Source organism: Polistes fuscatus, unplaced genomic scaffold (assembly GCF_010416935.1).
Source record: "Polistes fuscatus isolate 324 unplaced genomic scaffold, CU_Pfus_HIC Scaffold6, whole genome shotgun sequence".
NCBI classification, from domain to species: Eukaryota; Metazoa; Arthropoda; class Insecta; order Hymenoptera; family Vespidae; genus Polistes; species Polistes fuscatus.
In genome coordinates, this window is record NW_025113140.1 from 12,582,017 (window position 1) to 12,607,975 (window position 25,959).

The 25,959-nt window shown below is 30.3% G+C and overlaps 1 protein-coding gene across 1 annotated transcript in view; it reads right to left on the reverse strand.

The window, feature by feature from the left end:
- Positions 1 to 7,696: 7,696 nt before the first annotated feature.
- The window catches only part of LOC122523377 (G1/S-specific cyclin-D2), a 36,482-nt gene continuing 18,219 nt past the window's right edge, over positions 7,697 to 25,959 (reverse strand). The window contains exons 3-5 of the mRNA XM_043645075.1: positions 16,349 to 16,511; positions 9,776 to 9,921; positions 7,697 to 8,402 (exon numbers count right to left, since the gene is read on the reverse strand). Coding sequence (XP_043501010.1) covers positions 8,100 to 8,402; positions 9,776 to 9,921; positions 16,349 to 16,511 — 612 coding nt within the window. The 3' untranslated portion in view covers positions 7,697 to 8,099. The remainder of the gene's footprint in view (positions 8,403 to 9,775; positions 9,922 to 16,348; positions 16,512 to 25,959) is intronic.

The following is a 25,959-nucleotide window of genomic DNA, read 5'->3' on the forward strand; positions in this document are numbered from 1 at the left end:
CAAAGAATACGTATTCAATTTGATATACAAATAAATTTTTGTGAGTCAAAAAATTAATATCAATTAATTATTCTAATTAATTTTATGGCGAGACACAAAATTAATTCATTATTTTTACTCTCAACTAAATAATAATAGTTTCTGTTAAAATTAATTATTTTTTTTTTACTCAAGGTTCATTATTTTTGACAATAAATAAAGAAACGGCGTGCCATAAGCATCAAGATTCGATTTAAAAATACCGCGCTTATAAGCCGATATATGTATAGATATACGAAACGCTCGACGCACGATGGCCAAAACGAAAAATTCTCGCTACCGAAAGAAAAAATAGAAAGAGAGAAATATCGGTTTTCTTTCTCACTCTCACTCGTATACAGAACGCTCGACACTCGATGGCCAAAACAAAATACTCGTTATCGCATGATAAATAAAAAGAGAGAAGTATTGGTTTGTTCTCTCACTCGCACTTTCATTCAAGACCGAGAGTCCCGAAGATTGCCGAAGATCCTTCGTTTGTGTATTAGTCACACGGACGCTCGCACGCATACTAGCTCGCTCGCGTGTAAAACGCGACGGAGGGATAAGCTTGCTTTCTCCCACTTTTACAATTTTTTCCCATCTTCAATCCAATTTTATGCGCTTATTTTTGAAAATACGAAGATAACTCATAGAACATTTTTTAGTATTTTTCAATTCTCTACAACTTTTGTTTGAAACTTTTTTCGATTAAATGCCTAGATTCTAAGATAAGGCCATTTTTTACCCTTTTTTTACCCTTTTCTCAAAACCCGGGATCAAATTTAAATAAAATTAGCACCATTCGATTCAGCGTCGTCAACTTACCCTTATATCAAAGAATCAAGCAGGGGCTGCAAAAATCAGTTTTTGGCCCGCGTTGACTGGGCTAAACGTAAAAAAAAAAAATTGCGGCTCATAGAAACGACACTCTGCCTCGGAATAAGTAAAAAAAAAAGAATGGAACGAACATATTAGCAGAATGGACAACAGAAGAATCGTCAGAATTGCACGGGATAAGTCACCGATTGGCCGCAGAAGTACGGGGCGCCCACAAAAAAGATGTTGCGACAATTTAACAGTGCAATAGGCAGAAAAACGTCGTTACGAAACAGGCAACATGCCTAAACTAAAGAATGAAGAAGAAGAAGAAGAGATATATAATAAAATAATTATTTTTCTTTTTTAAGTTATTTTTTTTCTTTGAAGTTTTTTTTTTAAGTTATTTTTGAGGTTATTGAGGTTATATTCGTTTTGGTACAGCAAAGAAGTATAACTTCTTACGTGCGTACATAAGTACACACACCAGTTTTTTTTCTATTTTATTTTTTTTAAATTTGCATTTTTTTAACACGCGATTTTGCAAGCATAGATATGCATTTAGCATAGGAACCGAGTGACTCAGCTACTCGAGTGAGCCCCTATAGTGACGAATCGACCTGGAAAAAATATTCGAAAAAGCCATTCTAAGTGAGTATAAAAAAGTTGGCATAGAACTTTAACAGCTGAAAAAACTGAATAAGTGTATTTAATTGCTAGCTATTTGCTAATTCAAAATCCGTAATTGCTAACTTTTTTAATTAATTATTTAATTAGTTATTGATAATTAAAAATATGAATACTTTTCTTTTATTTCTAAGTAAAGCAATGTAGTTTGCAACAGTAGAAGAAAAAGAAGAGAAGCACTAAATTGCTAAAAAAATGCCTATTTAAAATCCATAATTGCTAACTTTATTAAATAATTATTAAATTAGTTATTAATAATTACAAATGTGGAAACGTCATAAGTGCGAGATATGTTATATGCATGCGCAACTACAAATTTAAGGCGCAAGCGCACTTTGAAAAAAATCTCCAACGCATGACGTTTCTACATTTGTAATTATTAATAACTAATTAAATTATTAAATAATAAAGTTTTCAATTAAATATTTTGAATTAGCAAATAGCTAGCAATTAAATGAACTTATTCATTTTTTACAGCTGTTAAGGTTCTATGCCAACTTTTTTTAATGCTACTTTAGTGGAAGGTCCTCTAAGCACCATATCGGTAATAGTAGTGTTCTATCTTTATCATATCTACCGGATGCGGTAGTTGTTTTTTACTTTTAAAATATAGACAGTGGGCAGTTGTTATTTTCTATTTTTATAACACCAACCGTAAGTAATAGTAGAATTCGAATTTAATTTACCTTACGTCGGTAAGGCTTTATATTAAGAATAACGAAAGTCAATATTATTAAAGTAGAAACTGCTATTAGCAACGATAAATATTTAAAATAGGAACCTACTATTACCGACGGGAATAAGCTTCTTAGAAAGATCACAAGATGCTGAAGAAAGTGGCACATAAAAATAAAATCCTTCTCGGCACATCATGTACTATCTTGTTCTTTTGAAAGAGATTAATATTATGATAATTTCTAAATGTTGATAATAAGCTTGTTTTAAGGATTACGGGATGCTGAAGAAAGTGGCACGTAAAAATAAAATATTTTTTTGATACATCATGTACTATCTAGTTCTTTTGTTATAAATTAATATTAAGATAATTTCAAAATTTCGGTAATAAGCTTTTTAGAAGGATCACAAGATGCTGAAGAAAGTGGCACATAAAAATAAAATCCTTCTCGGCACATCATGTACTATCTTGTTCTTTTGAAAGAGATTAATATTATGAAAATTTCTAAATTTTGATAATGAGCTTATTAAAAGGATCACAGAATGCTGAAGAAAGTAGCATGCAAAAATAAAATACTTCTCGGCACATCTTGTACTGTCTTGTTCTTTTGTTATAAATTAATATTAAGATAATTTCAAAATTTCGTAATAAGCTTTTTAGAAGGATCACAGGATGCTGAAGAAAGTGGCACTTAAAAATAAAATCCTTCTCGGCACATCATGTACTATCTTGTTCTTTTGAAAGAGATTAATATTATGAAAATTTCTAAATTTTGATAATGAGCTTATTAAAAGGATCACAGATGCTGAAGAAGTAGCATGCAAAAATAAATACTTCTCGGCACATCTTGTACTGTCTTGTTCTTTTGTTATAAATTAATATTAAGATAATTTCAAAATTTCGGTAATAAGCTTTTTAGAAGGATCACAGGATGCTGAAGAAAGTGGCACTTAAAAATAAAATCCTTCTCGGCACATCATGTACTATCTTGTTCTTTTGAAAGAGATTAATATTATGAAAATTTCTAAATTTTGATAATGAGCTTATTAAAAGGATCACAGAATGCTGAAGAAAGTAGCATGCAAAAATAAAATACTTCTCGGCACATCTTGTACTGTCTTGTTCTTTTGTTATAAATTAATATTAAGATAATTTCAAAATTTCGGTAATAAGCTTTTTAGAAGGATCACAGGATGCTGAAGAAAGTGGCACTTAAAAATAAAATCCTTCTCGGCACATCATGTACTATCTTGTTCTTTTGAAAGAGATTAATATTATGAAAATTTCTAAATTTTGATAATGAGCTAATTAAAAGGATCACAGAATGCTGAAGAAAGTAGCATGCAAAAATAAAATACTTCTCGGCACATCTTGTATTGTCTTGTTCTTTTGTTAGAATTTAGTATTAAAATAATTTCAAAATTTTGGTAATAAGCATTTTAGAAGGATCACAGGATGCTGAAGAAAGTAGCAGGTAAAAATAAAATCTTTCTCGGCACATCATGTTCTCCTGTTAGAAATGAACACACTTCTAAAGCTTCTGCATTTCATTGCAAAGGGAACTATGTAACAGGATCATAGAATGTAGGAAGAGGTTGAGGAAGAATAGAAAATTAATGAAAGGAAACACCATGAAATACTGTATAAAATACGAATACTTTATTTTTCATCGATTTATTTAATGCGTCTCGAAACGCACCGGGATTAATATATTTACAGACGTATTTATGGAACAATATATTTTTTTTCTGTTTTATATTCATAGTTGCAACTAATATTTTATTTTACTGTTTTTCTTTTTTTTTCGATAGAAAGTAAATTTACGTGCTAGAAAAATTTTAAAATAATAATTGTAAGTGTCAAGTTTATTATTCGTATCTCGTAAGATTTATTATCGATCATCGATTATCGATTTTTCGAAGAGTTGAAACGATATATATACATACATATATAGTCGTTATATGTGTGCGTATTATTCCGAGCGAAGTGTGGGGATCTGAGGTATATCAGTGGTACTCTATTGCGCTTTTCGTTTTTATTAAATGCACCTGCAATGTTTCGTTTCTTGCCATAATCTTTTTTATTTCGCTCTGTAATCATAAACAAAAATTTTAATAACAATAATAATATATAATAATAATAATTAATAATAATAATAATAATAATATAATAATAAAATATAATAATAATGATTAATATAAAATAATAATAATAATATTAGATATTGATTTATAATTAAAATAATTAAAATATAATAATAATAATAATAATAATAAATAATAAGAATAATTATAATAAGAATAATATACTATATTAATTAAAAAGAATAATAATTAATAAAATAATAATACTAATAATAAGAATAAATATAATAATAATAGTAATATTTAATAAATTAATATGTACATATAATATCAATCCAAAAAAATTATACTTGAGTGCAGCCGACGAATGCAATCAACAAAAAGGGATGAAGAAAAATTAAATTAAAACGGGAGGATTAACTATTACGGTGTTAATAGAAATTAAAAAAACTCTACGCATCGAAATGTGCATGATTATGTACAAATAAAAATAGGAATTAATGTATTATGTATTCTCTTTCATATTTTCTATTATAATCTGTGTTGGATACACACTATTGTTTAACATTCCTTTTTTTTACTAATTAATTTCTAATCAGCCTCCGTCTATTATTTATTTTTTTCTTATACTTTTACTTTTTATTTGTTTCTTTTATTTTTTCTTTTTTACGACGCGCACTTAATGTTAATAATAATTATTAAACAACAAGGTACATGAATATAAAAGCGTATTATTTTCTTTTTCTTTGTTTTTTCATTGCTTTTTGTTGTTGTTTCACTCATATAATTAATTACGAGTTATTATTATTATTATTATTTATATTATTATTATTATTTTTATTATTATTATTATTATTATTATTATGATTATTATTATTATATATCATCATCATCATCATCATCATCATCATCATCATCGTTATCATTATTATTATAATCATAATGGAAAAAGAAAATAATATAAATGATTTGTCTTGCGAATGATTGTTGAAAGATGGATTTTTGTTTTATTATTATATTTTTTATTTTGTTATTAATATCGGTTTATATAACGCATCGCACGTATTGCGTGTGTACGTCGTGTTTGAACAATTTAGAAAAAATTCGAGCCTTTCGTTATTTCAATTTGCGAATGAAATTTTTGTATCAGTACCGTACGATTAAAAAGTAAGGCCACGAATTTTTAAAAATTCTTCTCGTGTATGTATGTGTGCGTGTGTTTAATGTATTACGTGTTTTCTTTTAATTAACTTGGTCAAGGACACTCTCTTATATTAATCGATTTCTTTATTAAAATTGTACTAGGATTTGGTTATTGATAATATAATATATACATATATATATATATATATGTATGTGTAATGTGCGTGCAAATATATGTGCGCATTATTTAACACATTTCATATATTTCATTTCATTACGTTATCATTTATTTCTTTCTCGTGACACTTTAATGTTTCCTTAATCCTTTTTATATTTTTTATTTAATTAAAGGCCAAATTTTTTTTTCATTATTTCTTTTTTATTATTTTTTTTCATTTGAAACTTTTATTTTAAAAGTTTTATATATATATAATGTTATTAAATTTGTATCTTTTTTTTATATTAGCTGTTTTAATTTTATTTATACTTTGGACTTATATTTAAGTACTAATTTATATATGAATTTATATTCAAAAGTCTACTACGCAAAGATTGGAAATTTTCGTTTAAGTTTATTTCGTTTTTCTTCTTCATTTTGTTTTGTTTTGTTGATCTATTTATCAATTTTTGTAGAAATTGTTGAAGTCACTAACTTGCAAATCCTCAATCTTTTTCTTTTTTTTTCTTTCTTTTTAATTTACGTTGGCGACATTAAATATATTTTTTCGCATTTTTTCTTTTTTCTTTTTCTTTTTTTCCTTAGTTAATTATTCTTTCCACTTCGATCTTACTAATATCTTATATTTCTAAGCGTTCGTGTCGCTTTTTTTTCTTTTCTTTTTTTTTCTAAATGTTTCTTTGCATTTATCTATTATTTAATTAATTACATATTTACAAAAAAATGCGACTACGGAAAAAAGGAAAAAATCAAAATAATAAAGCAATTTACCTATATGCGGATTTATTGTACGGTGTACGCATTAAATGTCCTTTCATTTTATTTTATTTCATTTCCCGTTTCAAATTCGCTTTTCTATCTCATAAAATAAAAATTAAACAAAATTGAAATGAAAAACAAAACTTTAATCAATGGGAATTCGAACAATTACATATTAATCTTTTCATTTTGTAACACCGATTATTTGAATTTTGCGCGATTTTACTTGGAATCTTCATTTCACGAACAAATTACTGCCATTTTGTTTTGCACTTATTCTTACTTTTTTTTTCTTTACATACACTAGCATTCGTTGTAAATTAATTTTTACTCTATCTCATAAACATACACACAACAAACAAACAAACAAACAAACACACACACACACACAAACACGCGTATGCATTCAATCTTGTTTTTTTTTTCTATTATATAGTTTATATTTTGTTTTTTTTTTTTAATATAAATGTGCGGGATTGGCACAACCGCTCATAGGAACCGGGTGGTGGAACAAGCGAATAATAATAATCGCGCCGCCATATTTAAACTTTCTATGGATTTTGCTATATATGTATACTGCGTGTTTATTAATTTATCTAGCAATTTAAAACAAAAGGAAATAAAAAAAAAAAGGACAGAAATCTTTGAAGTTGAACTCGGTAAGAATAAATTTCTATAACGATTAATTCTTTTTTTTTATCTTTCTATCTTCCTCACACAAATATTTATATATTCGCTTATTAATTAATTATACATATATATATATATATATGTATTGTGTTACAACTATGTACAAAAAAAAAAGGAAAAAAACTCTAAAATGACTCGACATGACTAATAATAAGTGAATTTTTTTCTTTTCATTTTCTATGAAAAAAAAAAAAAAAAAAAAAAAAAAGAAAGAAAATGTGAATTTTCTCATTGCTACATATAAACACAAAATCTTTTCAAATATATATATATATTTTTTTTCTCCCTATCCTGTGTGTCTGTGTGTTAAACTCATTGGACTAAACATTTAAGTGATTTTTTTTTAATTGGATCATAAACGCGCGAATTTAAGGGAAAAAAGGAAAAAAATAAGAAGGAAAAAGTAGAAGAAAGAAATTAAAATAAAATAAAATAAAATAAAAGAAGGGAAAAAAAACAAATAATATTGAATAATAATAATATTAATAGATGCATAAAGCGTATTGCATTGCCTTCCCCCCGCAGCACGCCCACTCCTTAGTGTTAAAAAAAAACTAAGAAAAAAAAACAAGAACAAAAAAATAATTAAATGATTACGAAGTCTCGTGATGGCGTTTCCTTTTTTCTCTTTATCTAGTTTATCTTTATCTAGTTTATCTTTCTCTCTTTCCTTTTCTTTAAAACGAAAGAGAAGAAAGAAGGAAGATTGGAGATTTTAAACGACGAAAAGTTCAACGACGAATATTGTTAATTTTTTTCTTTTTTTTTCTTTTCAATTTTTCCTTTTTTTTCTTCTTCTTTTCTTTTTTTTCTTCTCTCTTAAAACTTAAAACACAACAATTTTTTGCAGTTTCGTGCGTGTTTTATCTTCATCCAATCAGAACACAACGCCGTCGTTGATTCTTATTTTAATTGTATGATTATTATTGTTATAATTGTATTGTTGTTATTGTTGTTGGTGGTGTTGTTGTTATTAATATTATTGTAGTTGCTGCAAATGGTGCTGATGCGTTGTCATCGTTTTCATTGCGTCGTTTCCTTGCGTTCAGAAATGAATATCTCTGACGTCGGTTGGCGTACCTGCCTTTTCATGTTCGTTTAATTTCTCCTGCGACGTTGCTTGCTGTTCCCCCAATTGCCTTTGTTGTTGCTGTTGCTGTTGCTGTGGTTGTTGTTGTTGTTGTTGTTGTTGTTGTTGTTGTCCAGAAGGAACATTAACAACTTCGTGTTCGGTTGCAACAGTTTCGGCATTACGAGTAACGTTATTATCATCATTTGATGCGTGACCCTCTTTTTGTGCTTTAGAAACCATCTCTTCTATTTGTTCTAAACATCCTCGTAGATAGTCCTGTAAAAGATAACAAAAAAAGAAATTAATCATCTGGAATTACATGGGGGAGGCGGGATTTAAAAGTATTTTCGGATGTATGGAGTTTTGTTAGGTTGAATCAAATGTTCGTGCGTTTATTGTGTTACAAACTCCATAATAATGGATTGTTTTTTTTTGGAACATAACTTTGGAAATATTAAAAAAAAAAACATACTCACGAACTTTTGTTTCACCTTAATAATATAAATAAGTATGCGTAGTATAGACACATGTAGAATTTATCTTAGGTCAGTGTCTCTTTTGCGAGACATTGGAAACTCTTAAAGGAGGGCTGAAGTGATACAAAAAAAAAGTGTGTAATCCCTTTTTGTCATAGAAACAAATAAAAAGAAAGGAACGGAAGGGCAAGAGGAGTCCTGGCTGATTCGGGGTCGCAGCATCGATTTTTGCTTTCTCTTGGTAGTTGAGATTATGAATGAAACCATCCGGCAGATGAGCTCTCTAAAACGGTTAATGAAAGAAAGAGAGAGAGAGAGAATGACTATAGTTCTTTATTTTTAAAAAACTAAAAAAGACATACAACACCGAAAAAAACATATGCTTGCATGTGAGAGGCCATGGACCTCATGCCGAGGTCCATTCATTCGTGCAGTTTATTTATATATTCACTTATTACGAATGTGTATCTTCTATCTTTCTCTTTCTTTTCTTTTCTTTTCTTTATTTCTTTTTCCGTTTTAGTCTTCCAAGCTTTTCCGCTCTTTCGTCCCATCTTGCCGACCTTTTTTTTGCGTACACATGTGCCCGGCACCTGCTGCTGCTGCTTCTGTTACACTTTCTACCATCATCGACACACTCATTTGCCTGCAAACCAACCAACTAACCTCTCTCTTAACCCTCCTCCATTCCTTCTTCCTCTCTAACCTTTTCTCGTCCAACTTTTTGTCCTATGTCTAGCGCAACTCTCACACACAAGCGTTTTGATAATAAATTTTCTAAGACAACTACTTGTGTGTCCGAGGTCGAAGGTCGACCCATACTAACTCAGATTTCCATTCAGAAAAAAAACCTCCGCCATATTGAATTATTCAACTCGGCCCCGAAAAAATAACCTTATTTTATATGAAATTGAGATAAGATGATGGAAAGAATAAATTAATTATTATTTTGATCGTAAGATTCTCGATTTTATTTGTATGAAATATTCAAATTATTTAAATTGTAGCAAGGTTTACGAAATATTTGTTAGAGTAATATGTAAAACGTAACCAGAGTATTGGGTCTCATCTTGATTTACAAAATGGCGGCGATTTACTACAAGTTCGAATGGGTTGGTACGTTTAAACAATTTAATCGAGTAACATTAAATCCTGAAAAGAGAGTGGACAAACCTGTTCGATAGTTGTGATGCTAGTTAAGTGATCGAGAAGAACAGAAATTCCAAAACCGCTCTTTCTGGTCCAGTCGAGTCCATGAAGTGCTGCTGCGATACTCGCAGCTGCTACCATGCTAGGCGTATACGTCAAAAACTTGTATTCTATAAAAGAAGAAAAGAAAAAAAATGTTATTAATTCATGCGAATGATTTGACCCTTAACAAAAATGTTTAATTAATTAAAAAGAACAACTTTTGTGAATAAAAAAAAATATTAACTACTATCGATAAAGTCACGTATACCGATAATCGCGCGATCTACCTTATCGATCAACGGTATGAAACTTACAAAAAAGAATTACCATTACCCAGGGGAATTTATTTTCGTTGGAAAAGTTATAAGAAAAAAATATATTATATTATATATATTATGGCAATTTTAAATATAAAATTAAAACTGTTAATATTTAAGTAAACGATTGAGAATTTTTATTTCTAAATTTTCTTGGAAAGATTCATCTTAAATTTTGTGACCAACCCTTTCGGTGAAACGAACCGTTCTTTGTCAAACTGACAAAAGACGAATCATTATAAAAAACTATAGAATGTGGATATGCAAAAGGCCAAAAGGTTTTAGAATCTACGATGATTTCTCCAAAGTGACGTTGCAAGTATCTATCTCGGTAAGAATGATTGTTAGAGTAGAAGGGGCTTATTTTAAGATTTGGAAAAAGTTAGTTAAAAGAAAAGAAAAAGATTCTAAAATGATTCTTCGTATTCTTAGAAATCCTAGAAATATGTTAAGAATTTTCCTTAGTCGTTAGTCAACTTCCTGATAAGATATTTTTAAACATTTTCATTAGACATGCATATAGGCATCAAGAACTGCTCCTGATGTCCTTGAGATTAAAATATTACCGGTTAAGAGAGATAGATTTAATCGTAGATTTTCACGCCAGTGCAAGGTGCAACAAAGTTTTCTAATAAAGCTGGTTAGATAGAAAGATGCAATGCTATAAATTGTGCATATTTGCAATTTTTTTGAAAAGTTCGGGTAAATATTTTTTATACTAAGAGTGAGTGGATTTTAATGACTCTTATATTAAATTGTTCACATTGCCTGACCCGCCAACTTTTCTCTGACATTTTATGAACTTTCACAGATCGATTTATAACTCGATAAGGTATTCTACACGTAGGAAAATGAGTGTACTTTAATTTAATATAAAAGTCATTAAAATCCACTCACTCTTAATATAAAAAATATTTACAGAAACTTTTCAAAGAAACGGCAAAGTTGTACAATTTACAGCCAACTTTTGTTTAAAGTATTTTTTTGTCAGGTTATCGCAAGTATTTGAAAAATCGTGACTAGAGTTATGTGAGAGACACTCTGTATATTAAAAAAAAGAAATAAATTAGATGAAACGAATAAAGATGATAGATAAAATATTCGATATTTTCACACTCGTCTGCTATTTCGATTACATCATCATCATCATCATCATCATCATCATCATCATCATCATAATCATCATAATCATTCATCTCTTACATTTCTCTCCGGTGGTTTACCTCGACCTCCTGACGAACAAGTTGAAAGAACAACAAAAAAAAAAGATCACTGGATATTTTATCTCTCTTTATCTCACTTTCTATAAGATCTGATATACGAAAGCTCTATAGATAAAATTTGATACGATTTTTTCTTTAAAAATTATATTTTATTAGGGTGAACCAAAAGTTCGTGCTTACGAACGATATTTATTGTGTTGTTTCAGATAAGTGCAAATTATTTTTTGAAGTCAATAAAATTACTTTATACGTAAATGAAATATTAATAAAAATAAAAAATGCACGAACTTTTAGTTCACCCTATAAGAACATGAACCAATACATATATACATATATATAAAATGTATAGAAAATACAATTAATAGAAAATGCTGTGTTGAGTGAAACCGTGTTATATGAGACCCAAAATTCATTATATCTTCGCATTATTATTCAAAGTTTATTTAGTTTTGTAAATACGTTAAACAAAATCATGTTATCTAGTGCTGTAAAAGTACAAACTGTTGTACAAAAATTTTCGCAATTTATGAATCATTTTGTAGCTAAGTTCTGTTATAGGATTCCGTCTTGTAGGAGGATTTTATCCATATATATAATATATTTTATAACGAAGGATTACAAGTCTCGTTCGAAGTTTCTTCCTCGTTGTAAAAACCGAGTGCAAACAACATTTCACCGTAGAATTAGCTTAACGAGGGCTCAACCAACCAAGGCAGCAAGCAAACAAACAAGCAAGCAGGCAAGCAAGCAAGCAAGCAAGTAAGACTACCCGATCAGGTTGAACCAAAAGATAAGGAAGGAATGCATCGATGCTGCGACGAATCGAACGATCGAACGTACGAAGAATTAAACGGATAAACAGAGACACACAAAAAAAACACATTTAAAATCAGAGAGTTTGTGTGTGTGTGTGTGAGAGAGACAGAGAGAGAGAGAGAAAGAGAATTATTACGAGACAAGGAAGAAGAAGCTCTGTTAACTCGTTCAAATGTGAAATGTTTATATTACGTTTTCTTTCGATAATCCTATTGACGGAATAAAAAATAAAAAGAAAAAAAGAAATAAAAAAAGAAATAGAAACACGACGATGAGAATGCTGCAGCATCTCCTCTCTTCTTCTCGTTTCGCTCGCAGTTTGAATCCGATCGACCTTGAAAGTAAATCGTTTACGAACGTTCCGGCTTATTCCGAGGGAGCAAACAAACGTGCATTGATGCAATTAGATAAATGATCCGACTAATCGCGTTGTGTAACAACTCATAACGAGCAGCACCAACGGCATTTCTCACTTAACAATTATTCATTGGAAAATCCTTTATATATATACATATATATACCTCATTTATTATTATCTAACTATAATATCTTGCATTTAATAATCATTTCATATATATATATCGATATATAATAATTTATTATAGAAATAATTCATTTCTAAATATCATTTTATATGCAATGTTATTACTAAGATGCATGTATATGTGTGTGTGTATGTGTGTATGTAAGAAAAGTAGAAATATATAATATATCATTGTATGCAATTTTATTACGAATGTGTATGTATGTATGTATGTATGTGTGTATGTGTGTGTTTTTGTACGTAAGAAAAGTGGACAAAAATTCAATGAAATCTTATATAAATGTTTATATAATTTAATTTAAAAAACAAAAAAATATTTATAAGAAATAATATTGTCATGTGTTGTCTCTGTGTGTATATATGTATGTGTGTGTGTAAATTGTACATTGAACTCTTAGCGAATATTAGTAAAATAATCTCAACTTGTTCAAAGATCTCTCTCTTGGGTATGGTCTCACGGCTTGCACCAAGATGCACTGTGTGTGGTCAGCTTTGCATAAGAAAGAAGAGAAAGAAAGAAAGAAAGAAAGAGAGAGAGAAAGAGAGAAAGTGAGACGGACAGATAGATACTCTTAGCATCCCTCCACTTTGGTTAACCTTACTTGCCTCGAAGCAACAAGAATGAGTCCACTCCCGTCCTTTGATTCTTTTCCCCTTCCTTCCCCCCTCCCTCCGATCACCTTTACTTTTATTTCTCGCTCTAACTATTCTCTATTTGTCTATCTCACCCTATCTCTCCCTTGTTCTGTGACTCTTTATTTCTTTTTTTTAATATTTTATATTCGTACATTGAAATTATTTCAAACGATTAACTTATTAGAAAAGATATAATTAACGACTATAGTTAGGATTAATATAATATTAATGTATAATAATATAATATAATTAAACTGATATCCTAATTATATATAATATAAATTAATATTAAGATTAATATAACGAATATAATTAAAAAAGATATATATTTATTAAACTTTTGATTCTAATTTTGTTGTTATTCGTTATTAGATAAAATCGTGCATAACTTAGGTCAAAGTTCGCGTATATATTACTCTATATAAATCTAACGATGATAATAAAAAAAGATCACGAGATAAACGTGGTTTCCAATTAATTTAGAATGTAAAAAAAAAATAAAAAAGAAATAAATAGACGAATTAGAAATGAAAAGAGAATGATATAGAAACACTTATGTTAGATAGAACCAATAAAAAAGGAAAGAAAGAGAGGAAGAGGAGGAAGGGGGAAAGGAAGGTTCATACTCGTTTTTCTGGACCAAGAAAGAATATCCTTCTCTTTCTCTCTTTCTTTCTTTCTTTTTTTTCTTATATAGGTGGTACTCTCTTTCTCTTATTTACGACTACCTAGTTTGGTTCGTGAGAAACGAAAGGCCTCGAACTCGACGAAGTGGACAACACGTCGTCGTCGTCGTCGTCGTCGTCGTTCGTGTTCCTTTTCCCGTCAGGGCCGCGGCGCGTGTGTGTAAGCTTTAGCTCTGTTGTGAACGTATCTTTGAACGCGCGTCTTTGAAACAACGTTCAAACGAACGGCTTCGAACGGCTTCGGCCACGCGCTTCGACTGGACCAACCGGCCAGACAAGGACGAAGGACGAAGGTCCTACCTTTTTGCGTGAGCTCTCTTTGCTACCAGAGCCTCTGTAATAACAACCGGCCAACCAGGGACCCCATCATGCTCCACCTATATCAACATGTATGTGCACGTTCGTGTATCTATCTGTGTATGTATGTATGGATATGTATATGTATAGTATATATGATCTATGTATGGATATGTGTATGTATAGTATGTATGATGTATGTATAATATGTAGTATGTATGTATGTATGTATATACGGACGTATGTACCTACGTGTATTTATACGTAGAGTATATTTGTGTGAGTTAGTATATTTGTGTGTTTGAGAGAGTGTATTTGGGTGTGTTTGTTGGATCCTGTGTACTTTCCTGCTGCCTGCTACACGTTCCTCTATTGGCATCCAATAAGAATGAAAGACTGAGAGAAAGAGAGAGAGATGAAACGAGTTCACGAGACACGTTCAGGCATTTAAAGATCTTCTCCGATCTCCCTGGATCCGATCCATCGATTTCCTTTTCGCGAGAACAACGGGATTCCTATAATTCTTGATTTTTCTTATTGTTTTTTTGTTTTGGTTTTGTATTGTAAGAGAGAAATTGTATAGATCTTTGTTAGGTAGATTCTTATTTTGATTATTAGAATTCGGAGATGTATTTTTGTTTTTATATTTAATTTTGAGGGTAATGGTTTAAATACATGTGGCGAGTAATGACACAATTAATCAAATGTACTTTATAATAGGAAATGTATTTTACAAAAAATTGTATATTAATTATTAAATTATTTTAATGGAGTAATTATGGAAATAATCATTAATACAGAAAATAATATAAAATGTAATAAATGAAATTTGTTCTAGAGCATCATAAAAATCTTATTCATAAAATTTTCTACTTATAATTACTTTATATAAAATTATTATAATAGAAATAATAATTATTACACAAAATATTACTACAAATAATGAACGAAATTTGTTTTAGATTACCACAAAAATCCTATACATAACATTTCCTACCTACGATTACTTTATATACAATTTTTCTGTCAGGTATGCCGAAGAATGAGCAGAAAAAAAACAAAAAATAAAAAGAAAAAAAAATAAATTAGAAGAAAAAGAAGATGAAGAAGAAGAAGGGTTCAAGAGAAGTCATAGTCGTTCAAAAGTAAACTCCCTTGATGTTTTCCTACTACGTGGAAGCAATACGATCGATCGTTTATAGAGGTCTCCTTCGAAGAGACGGCGAATTACAGGTGACGAAGAGGGCGAGATAAGAGAGGGGAGAGGGCCTAAGAATCGTGACGTGGGGCCAAAAGGGGGCTGGAGGTAAGTAAGAAGGGAGAAAAAAAAGTCGAATAAAAAAAAAATTCTTCCACGACGAATTCCACGGACGTAACTCGGCGTTCATCCCTCGACGTGATCGGACCTTTAACGTCCTTTAAATGAATTTCCTACGATCGTTACCTTCTCCGTTCTCACGATCAAAATGTCTGACCATGCGTTCATTTACCGAGAGAGAGAGAGTAAGAGAGAGAGGGGGAGAGACGAGTATGTTTAACGATAATGATAAATTCCTTTGTTGTTCATGGTGTCACGATTTACGATCAACGAAAAAGTATACATTTTGTCAAACCAAATAAAATTTCCAAATTCTTCCAAGTATTATCATTATTCGAAATAATTCAATATTTTTCAATTATTATTTCTTTCTGATATTGTGTGATTAATTTTTTCTTATGATGAATTATAATTATTAACCCCTTTATCGGTTGCAAGTCACGTGGGAGATGACAAGAGACAAAACATGTTATTAATAAATAATTATTAATAATTAATAATATATATTTGTAATATTCCTTCAAAAAAAATAAATAATCTTTTACAATATTACATAATCTTTTAAAATATTACAACCTAGTGAGAATCATTAATATAAAAAGATGACGATAAGGGTTGGTACGTTTAACGTTGGACAAATATTTCATACGTTTAAGTTATGGTTGATTATTATTATTATTATTATCATTATTATTAATTAAGTAATTAATTTATTTACCTCTCGCACTTAAGGCTATGAAGGTTTGTGCATGCCTCATGACCATCACGCTATCCCAGTTATAAGGCAGACGTAATCTAGTGAGAATGTGTACCAGAAAGTCACTAGGCGTCACCGCTGATAGTTCCCATTTTAACTTCGAGACCACGAGTTGTTCCCACCTCTGTAAAAGAAAAAAAAGAAAATTTAAATTAATTTAATAAAATAGAAAAGTTACATCTACATCTCCCATTTACCCTTTTTCCAATCCCCCCATTTTTTACGAGTGAACGTGTGGGAGGGATAGGGGAGGGGAGGGTTTATAAGATTTAATTATTTTTATATATATTTATTTATTATTTAAGATTTAAATTTCTTTTATACCTACATTTTTGAGACGAATAAAAAATCAGAGAGAAAGAATAAAAAAAGTATCGTTTAAATAATTTTTCATTTTGATTAATAATTAATGGGAGTGATGGGGGGAGGGAAGGGAAGGGTTTATGGGAATATTAGAAGAAATGATTCTTGAGAAGAGATAGTTATCGAAAATGTATATTCTTGAAAGTTACTATTTCCCTCGGTTAATAGGCACGAACACGCGGACGGATACGGCACGGATACGGCACATCCGTTCGCGTAAGTTTCTCGTAGTATAGTAAGTAGTACTCGTAGTACTATGTCGTACCTCGAGCGTGAAATTACACGAGGCTCGAGTACTACGCTAGTACTACGGTGTCCTTGAACATTGTCTTTAGTCATCATTTTCATCGTTTTTTTTTTTATATTTTATTACAATGTTTTTAGTAATTATTATAAACCGATGAAATTGTGATTAAATTAATTTATAACATTTTTGTACATCTATTTCTTACATTTATTTGTCCATTTGGTATTTTTCTGTCTCTCTTTTGTACTCGAATTACGTCAAATACACGTGTCAATGACGATAATTCATCTTTCTCTTTCTATTTCTCTTTCTTTTATTTTACGTTTGTACACGATACGACCTCGTCACGATGGCCTTCCTTTTAAAATAATCATCTCATTCGAATTTCATTTCAAATTAAATAGTATTGTTGTTTTTTAAAAAAACAAATGTTATAATATTATATACGTGGGTGGGTTGAAAAGTATTGAGCCTAATAAAGAAAACAATTTATTTAAAAAATATGTTTTCTATCGTTGAAAGTTTAAACTTTTAAACATAAACAATTCTCGTAGAAAACTTTCTATTCGTTAACGATCGTTGAAACAAATAATATTATATTATATTATATTAATAATATAATATATATGTGTGTGTGTGTGTGTGAGTTTGAATAATATAAAATTATATATTATATTATATTATATTATACGTGAGTGGGTTGAAAAGTGTTGAACCAAACTAATGTAAACAATTTATTTAAAAAATAAATTTTCTATCGTCAAAAGTTTAAACTTTTAAACAACCAAATTCTTCGTATACAATCTTCTATCCATACATGATAAGATTTTTAAATCGACTATCGATTAATCGTATACGTTAACCAATAGTTTAATTTTTTATTTGTTAAAAGCTTTTCATTAGAAAAATTTCATAAGGCGTTGAAAGAAAAGTAGGGAAACAACAACGACAACAACAACACACTCACTGAGTAAGTTTCTCTTTCTTTTTTTCATTCGCCTTTTAATCGGGACACATCATCATCCTTGGTCGTCGGGGTTTCGCGCTCGAGTGCGCATGCGTGCGCGTTTTTTCATATGTGTGTGAGCGTGCGAGTATGTGAGTAAGTGCGTACGAGAAACGTAACGCAACTCGTCGTAGCCGGTGAATGAAACAAAGGCACGAGTACGCTACTTCATTTTTACTAGCAATTTACCCACGAGGTTTTTAATATGAAAAGAAAAACAACAAAATTAATATATAAATAATATTCTAACATTTATTTTTCAAATTTTCTTTCCCATTTCTCATCTCGTATCCTTAAGAATTACTTAATTTTACAATTTAATAAATTAAAGGTTTTAGAAAAATAGTAAAAGTGATTTTTCGAGAACTACCTGAAGAACATTTGATTCGGGTTTCAATCGTTCCTATAAATATTATAATAATAAAATACATTTTCTCAAGGAAGAAAATACGAAGGGGAAGAATTTAATAAAAAAATTTCAAAATTTATTCTTGTACTCTTACATAGACTACTCAATGGATTATTATACCTATTTTAGTTTAGGTGTACCCTTCTTGTTGGTATTATTATGTTATCGCATAACCCCGTCACCCTTTTTGGACCCTTTTTATGTGACAGTATTCGCCTAACTCACACCTGCCCTCTCATATTCCGTTTATCAAAAAAAAAACTCGCACATATTCTCTCTCTCTCTCTCTCTCTCTCTCTCTCCCACTCTCAATTTTTACCATCCCTGTTTGCGATCTTTCTTCCTCGTGCAAAACGGAAATCACTGCGGATGATGAAAAGGATCGTGGGAGAAACATAACTCTCTCTTAAAACGGAAGTTAAAAGTTTAAATTATTTTCTTTCATTAATCTAATCATAAATTATTAAATAAATCAAATAATAATAAATAATTTGTATTTCAAACGTTTACGAAAATTACGAATGAATATAAAACAAAAACGATTCGTGATCTCGTTCCAAAATGGCGCTTGTTTTTGCGTCAAACTTCTTTCCCTAAAACGAAAACGGAAGTTAAAAGTTTAAATTATTTCTTTCATTAATCTAATCATAAATTATTAAATAAATCAAATAATAATAAATAATTTGTATGTTCAAACGTTTACGAAAATTACGAATGAATAATAAAACAAAAACGATTCGTTGATCTCGTTCCAAAATGGCGCTTGTTTTTGCGTCAACTTTCTTTCCCTAAAACGAAAGTTAAAAGTTTCAATTACTTCTTTCATTAATCCAATCATAAATAATTAAATAAATCAAATAATAATAAACTATTTATATGTTTCAACGTTTACGAATATATTATTACGAATGAATAATAAAACAAAAACGATTCGTTGATCTCGTTCCAAAATGGCGCTTGTTTTTGCGTCAACTTTCTTTCCCTATAACGAAAGTTAAAAGTTTCAATTATTTTTTTCATTAATCCAATCATAAATAATTAAATAAATCAAATAATAATAAACTATTTATATGTTCCAACGTTTACGAATGTATTATTACGAATAAATAATAAAACAAAAACGATTCGTTGATTTCGTTGCAAAATGGCGCTTGTTTTTGCGTCAGCTTTCTTTCGGTAGTCTTTGTAAATGATAATGACGCATATTATTATACCCATAAAACGAGGAATCGATCTACGGGAGATATCACGAAATGATAATCGGGTTAAATTACCGGCGACCATAATTACGTTTCTAATTACACAAGCCGGATCCGCGTGGTACGTAATAATAACAATATTTCCACCCTTGTCCTCCGGTTCATTTTCACGCTGCCTGCCTTCTGTGCTTACCATTCGCTCATTTTCCAGATGTCACCTGTGGAATCGGTACTGAGAGAGTACGACAGGTGGTGGCCACTGAGTATAACGATTAAAAAAAATAAAACAAAAAGAGAAAAAGAGAAAAGGTCTTACGAAAGAATTACGATAATGTTATTACAATATTTTACATCCAAAATTAAAACCAAAAGAAATGTCTTATAACTTTCATCAAATCCTATTAAATACATCGAACACCGGCTGCTGGTGATTTTCTTTTTTTTTTTTATAATTGTCAGAATCTTTCCAACTTTTGTGTGTTAACGGTAGGATAAAAACAAGACAAGCGAAATATCTTGGTATGCAGGCAGAATAACATTATTTCAACAATCGTATTATTATACATATTAAATGTTAATTGTTAATTACACACGATCACGTGTTATATATACGTGCAATATAACTGCATTCCCCCACTCACTCTGTTTCCCTATTTCCCACTCTGCTTGCGCTTCTCCCACTCTTCTGTCGAATTTCTCCGAACCAATCACTTTTTCGCATGCTACATAATATGTAAGCATGTTTTAAACGTTGATATAATGTAATTGTCATAGTTTATTTTTTTTTCTACTTTTGTTCTAATTTCTAAACAAAATATAGATAATGTTCCGTGCACAAAAATCAAATCTACGATCGTTCTGTAATAATTAATTTAAAAATTAATATCTGTTTCTCTTCGTGGGACAAGCAAGTTGTTGAATGCGTTAAGGTTAAATCAATCACGTGCGGTCAAATAATTTTGTATTTAATTTGTAACGAACAAAAAAATATGCGGCGAAAACGCATTGAATGTGTACATTCATATTCATTTTTAAATAAAAGAAAATATATTCTTCATTATCTAATTCTACAATAATATAGTATATATATATATACATATTTTTTGTAAAAAAGAAAAATAGTCATTCAAGGTAGAAATATTTCTTTTTCTTTTTTTTCTTTTTTTTTTTTAACGTTGAAAATATCGGGAGAGAAAAGGAAGACATTTTATCGCATTCGAGCACAACAAAGAAAATTTACAAAAAAAAAATCGTAAGTTCTCGTAGCAGGTAGCAAATAAAATCGACGTTAAATTCCATCCTACCCTGCCCTACCCTACCCCATCCTTCCCTCTACCCACCCCTTGCCACTTTGGCTACCCGGCGAGAATCTTTTTTTTGTTGGACGATATTTTTAACAACTTTCCGCCATATTTTAAAAATGTGTGTGTGTGTGTTGGCAGTCGGATGTTAACAATCCTCTCTCTCTCTCTCTCTTTCTATACGCGCGCGCGTGTGTGTGTACATGTGTGTGTGATTCCAAACGTAAAATATATTGAAACGAAAAAGATTCTTTCGTGTGAGGAACGAGAACGGTCGGTCGGTTGGTTGGTCTTCTTCCTGCTCGATAAATCTTCTCTTCTCAAAGGAAAAGAGAAAGAGAAACTCGGAAATAATCCTTGGGAATCGAATCTCGACCTACCGAAAGAGGAGGAGAAGGAAGAGGACTGGACTTCTCTCTTTTTTTTTCCTTGCACCGTGTTCAAACACGCACCGGTGGAGAGAGAAGAGGATGAGGAGGGGGAGGAATCGTTACTACCTGCTTTCCGAGAAGAAACACACCGCCCCCCCTTCCGTTTCATTTCGTTTTGCAATATGAGAATAGTTTTTGTGTTTTTGTTGTTGTTATTTATTAAAGTGAACCAAACGTGTCCGCGTGTTTTTTTATTATTAATATATTTCCGAAATAAATTTTATCTAAAAAATACACAATCCATTTCAACGCAATAAAACGCACGAGCTTTTTGGTTAGCCATAAATTTTTTTGATTATCGTCGAGAAGCTCAGACGAAGGATCGAAAAGAAAAAAGGAAAAAGGAAAATCTTCGAAAGGGAAAACTAACGGAAGGAACAGGGGGGATGATTTTCGACAATAAATAAAATTTTGAATAGCCTACGACGTTTGAATGAAGAAAAAACATCGAAAAAAAAAATAAAAATGCATGAATGTAAATAAATTCGGAGAAAAATATTGAATGAATGAGAAATAAAGTTTAAGGAATGATAAAAAATGGAATAGTAGAGAAAAAAAATCGAAATAAAAGGAAAAATGTAAGAAAAAGGTAAACGTAGAGAATAGATAGAAAGGTTGGGAGGTGAGGGGAAGGGAGGGGGAAAAGGCTATATTAAAGGAAAGAAGAAAACGGGCGGCGCCTCTGAGCAAGGTGTTTACCATTTTGGCCAAAAATAAAATACAAAAGGGTATAAGAATCATTTTTCTTTCTCTCTCTCTTTCTCTCTCTCTATCTCTCTCTTTCTTTCTCACACTCACACTCTTTCTCTCTCGGTGGCATAACTGGGCAAGAAAAACCAGAATCACCGTCGGGCGCATTCCTCGCCCACCAGTGGCGTACTCTTTGAATCTTGGAACCCTTCGTCCTACGGGTAAGGAATTACAACTCCCACGGTCTAAATGTACGAAATAAGAGATAAGGAATGTGCTGCTTGTTACATGCGATAAAGAAAGATGGAATATATTTATTCTGTATGAGAACAAGGAAGAGAGAAAGTATTTAAATGTATGAACGTATACGCATGAAAGAGTGTACGAGTGTGTGAGGAAAGTATACTTGATATACAAGAAAATGATAGACAATGTTTTTATCTATCTGCCAAAGATACAAATGAGAAAGAAAATTGGAGGAGAATTATATTTATTAAGTATGATAATGTAGGATAAATTAGGGTGAAACCAAAAGTTCGTGAGCGTTTTTTTTTTCAATTTAACATTTCCAAAGTAAATTTACAAAATAAAAAATAAAAATTAGGAATCTTGTTGAACGGGAGGATGGGATGTATGAACAATAAAAAAGAAGAAGAAGAAGAAAAAAAAATATTAGGGTGAACCAAAAATTCGTGTGCATTTTTTTTTTCAATTTAATATTTCCAAAGAAAATTTCTCCAAAAAATAATCCATTATACAATTTATAATACAATGAAAGCACGATATTTTGGTACACCCTGATATATTGCACCACCATGTGGAAGAAAAAAAGTTTAAAAGGTTTGGAGACACACGTTGTATTTGTGAAAGAGTGAGAAAGATAGAATGAAGAAAATAAGATGGTGCATAATCTCCTTTTTCGCGTAGTTTTCGTGATGTAACGTTAGCAAAACGCCATTGTAATACTTTCTTTCTTTCAAGACACTGGGTTCGTGGAGAAAAGGAGAGATAAGGGGGGATAAGGTGGGAGGAAAGTGGTGGTAGTGGGTCGAGAAAAAGAACTTGGGAGGAACCAGGAGATAAGTTAAGAGAGAATGAGAGAATGAAGGACTCGAATTTAGTTCCAGGAACAGTCATTTACGGGATACATCTGCTCGGGTTACCAAAGAACCCTCCTCCTCCCCCTCCTCTTCATCCTCATCCTCATCCTCGTCATCCTCCTTTTTCGTTCATAAGAAACCTTCGACCGGAAAACTAATCCTCCTCTTTCTTTATTTAGTTTTATTTTAATTTTACTTTTCTTTTTGTCTATGTAGTTATGTTATTTGATTGATTTTATACATTTCTTTTATAATATGGGAAGACTACACTTGTTATGTTTGTATTGATAATTATGGTAATGATTTAATTTGTTAAATTATAGGTTTCTTTTTGTTTTTTACATTTTTATTGAATATTGTATTTTTTAGAAAGTTAGGTTATATTATTTGATTGGTTTTAAATGTATGTTAAAATATTGGAAGATTATACTTGTTACGTTTGTATCGATGATTATGACAATGGTCAAATTGTTAAATTATAGATTTCTTTTGCTTTTAAGTTTCTTTTTTCCTTCCCCCTCTCTCTGGTAAACGATCAATCAATCTTAACCGGTCAATAAAAGACCGCAAGAATAAGAATGACTGACCTGTAAAGTAGGTCTAGTTTTCCAGTGGTTACCCTGCCTATCAATTAGGTTTACTGCTCGTTCGTCGTTAAATCGTGTTCGTCCCACCTGTCTTTCTAACTTTCATGCTTCAACGAATTTCTTTTAACACGAATTAAATCATCATATTTTATTCAAGAAGTAATAATAAATCATACAAGTCTTATTTTCATAATTACTGGGGGTTACGTTATGCATAGATTTTCAAGGAAGTTTTGAGAACAGATAAGAATGGTGTATCACCATGAATGTTTTATGTTAGTCAAACCAGGGTGTTTTCTATTAGAAAAATTTCTTTTTTTTCTTTCAAATTTTTATACTAAAAAAGAAAACACCCAATTGATGTTATGTATATAAAAAATTGTAAAATAAAACGATAACCTTTGAGGGTAGTAATTTACCATCCACCATATTATTTAAAATTAAACGAATAAACAAATTTACCTAACTTTTCTCGTAGACAAATTGTGTAAAGCAGCAAACAAATAAAACAAAATAATAAAAAGTAAAAAAATATAAAAAAATGTTTATCGGATTCTTCGATAGTAAATTTTTGTTAAATGTTATGCACAATAAGAATGAATAGTAGGAGTAACAAAGGTATTTATTTTGTTAAATGGGTCTTGAAAAGGCGCCTAGTGGTGAGAGGATTCTTCAACTCTTTCCTACACCATGACAACTACGACGACATATAGAAAAAGGAACGCCATTGTCCTCTTCTGCCGGGCCCTTTTTCCAAGAACTTTGCCTTCCTTTGCGGCAATACATCTGCTCCGGTTACCGACATGTGTACATGCGATATATGGGTATATATTTTTTACAAAAGTATAATTTATATAACATTAAAGTTTATAGTTTAACAAAAATTTAATTATATATAGTTAATTATATATGTAATTAAAATAGTTAATCATATATATTTAATATATGTTATATGTAGTTTTTATTATATTATAGTTTATAATTTAACGAAAAAAAAATTCTATTCAAATGTATAATAAAATTCCTGACAAGTCGAAGCAAAATATTTTTGTTCTAAACGAATATCCATAAAATTTGTTCGATAGGATTGAATTGTTAAATTCTAATTGGTGATCGTGTAATAAATATTTTTTCGTGTACAATAAATGAACTCGTACGTTTAAAAAATAAAATTAAAAAAAAAAGAACATAAAAGAAATTCCGAGAAGGCGTTGTTGTTTTACGCACGTAAATAATGCGTAGAGTTTATTCTTAAGTGCGGGTACCCGCACACACGCACACACACAAACAATATTTCAATTTATTTCGTTCTACGACGAAAGCAAAAAAAATAAGCCACGTTTGTTCAAGTTCAAAAGAATATTATAAACAAAACAAAATTATCTACGAATTAAAATACTTTCTCTTTTCTTTATTAATTAAATATTTTTTAAATTATTTTTAAATCAACAAAAAAAATATATTTATGATATGTTTTTGAATTAGAAGTTTGATTGAGATTTTAATTTCGCCTAATTCGACCTCGATCGTGATATACTTCCTAGAATTTTAATAAACTATTAATTGAATGAAATAATAATAATAATAATTATAATGATGATATGAATGATAGAATAAAAAAAAAAGTTTCGGAATAATTACGATCGAAGTAGTTTGAAGAAGCTGGTGGTCCCACATTAGATTCTTTGAGAGATAGTTGGGATGAATAAACTCGATCGTATTTGATAAGTCACAACGGGGAAATATGTTCAAGGCCACCTATCGAGAAATTCTAACAGGCTTGCCTAATAATTTTCGAGTTAGAAAGTATTGGACACGTAGAGGGGTTTTTAAAAGCCTAACCTTTACCAAATCGGCAATGGAAAAGGATAATCTAACCGATGATAGAAATCGCGGTACCGGCTTTGATTAAAAAGAAACGTGACTTTTTAAATAACTATGAATCGAAGGATTGCGTCAACAATATAATAAACTTTTTATTACAAAAATTATTCTCAACTGAATTTCATATCTGTTTAAAAATAAAAAAATAAAATTGAAGTACCCACGAATGATGTAAACTGAATTAATAAAAAATTCTTTGTGAATAAAAAAATGAATTGTATTTCCAATCAAATCAATGAAATTATCGATGATTAATAAATCGATTGAAAAGAAGAAAAAAAAAAATCGCGCGTGATAAAATTAGATGTTTACGATCTAAGAAATTCCTGCTGGTTCTTTTTTTTCTTTCTTTTTT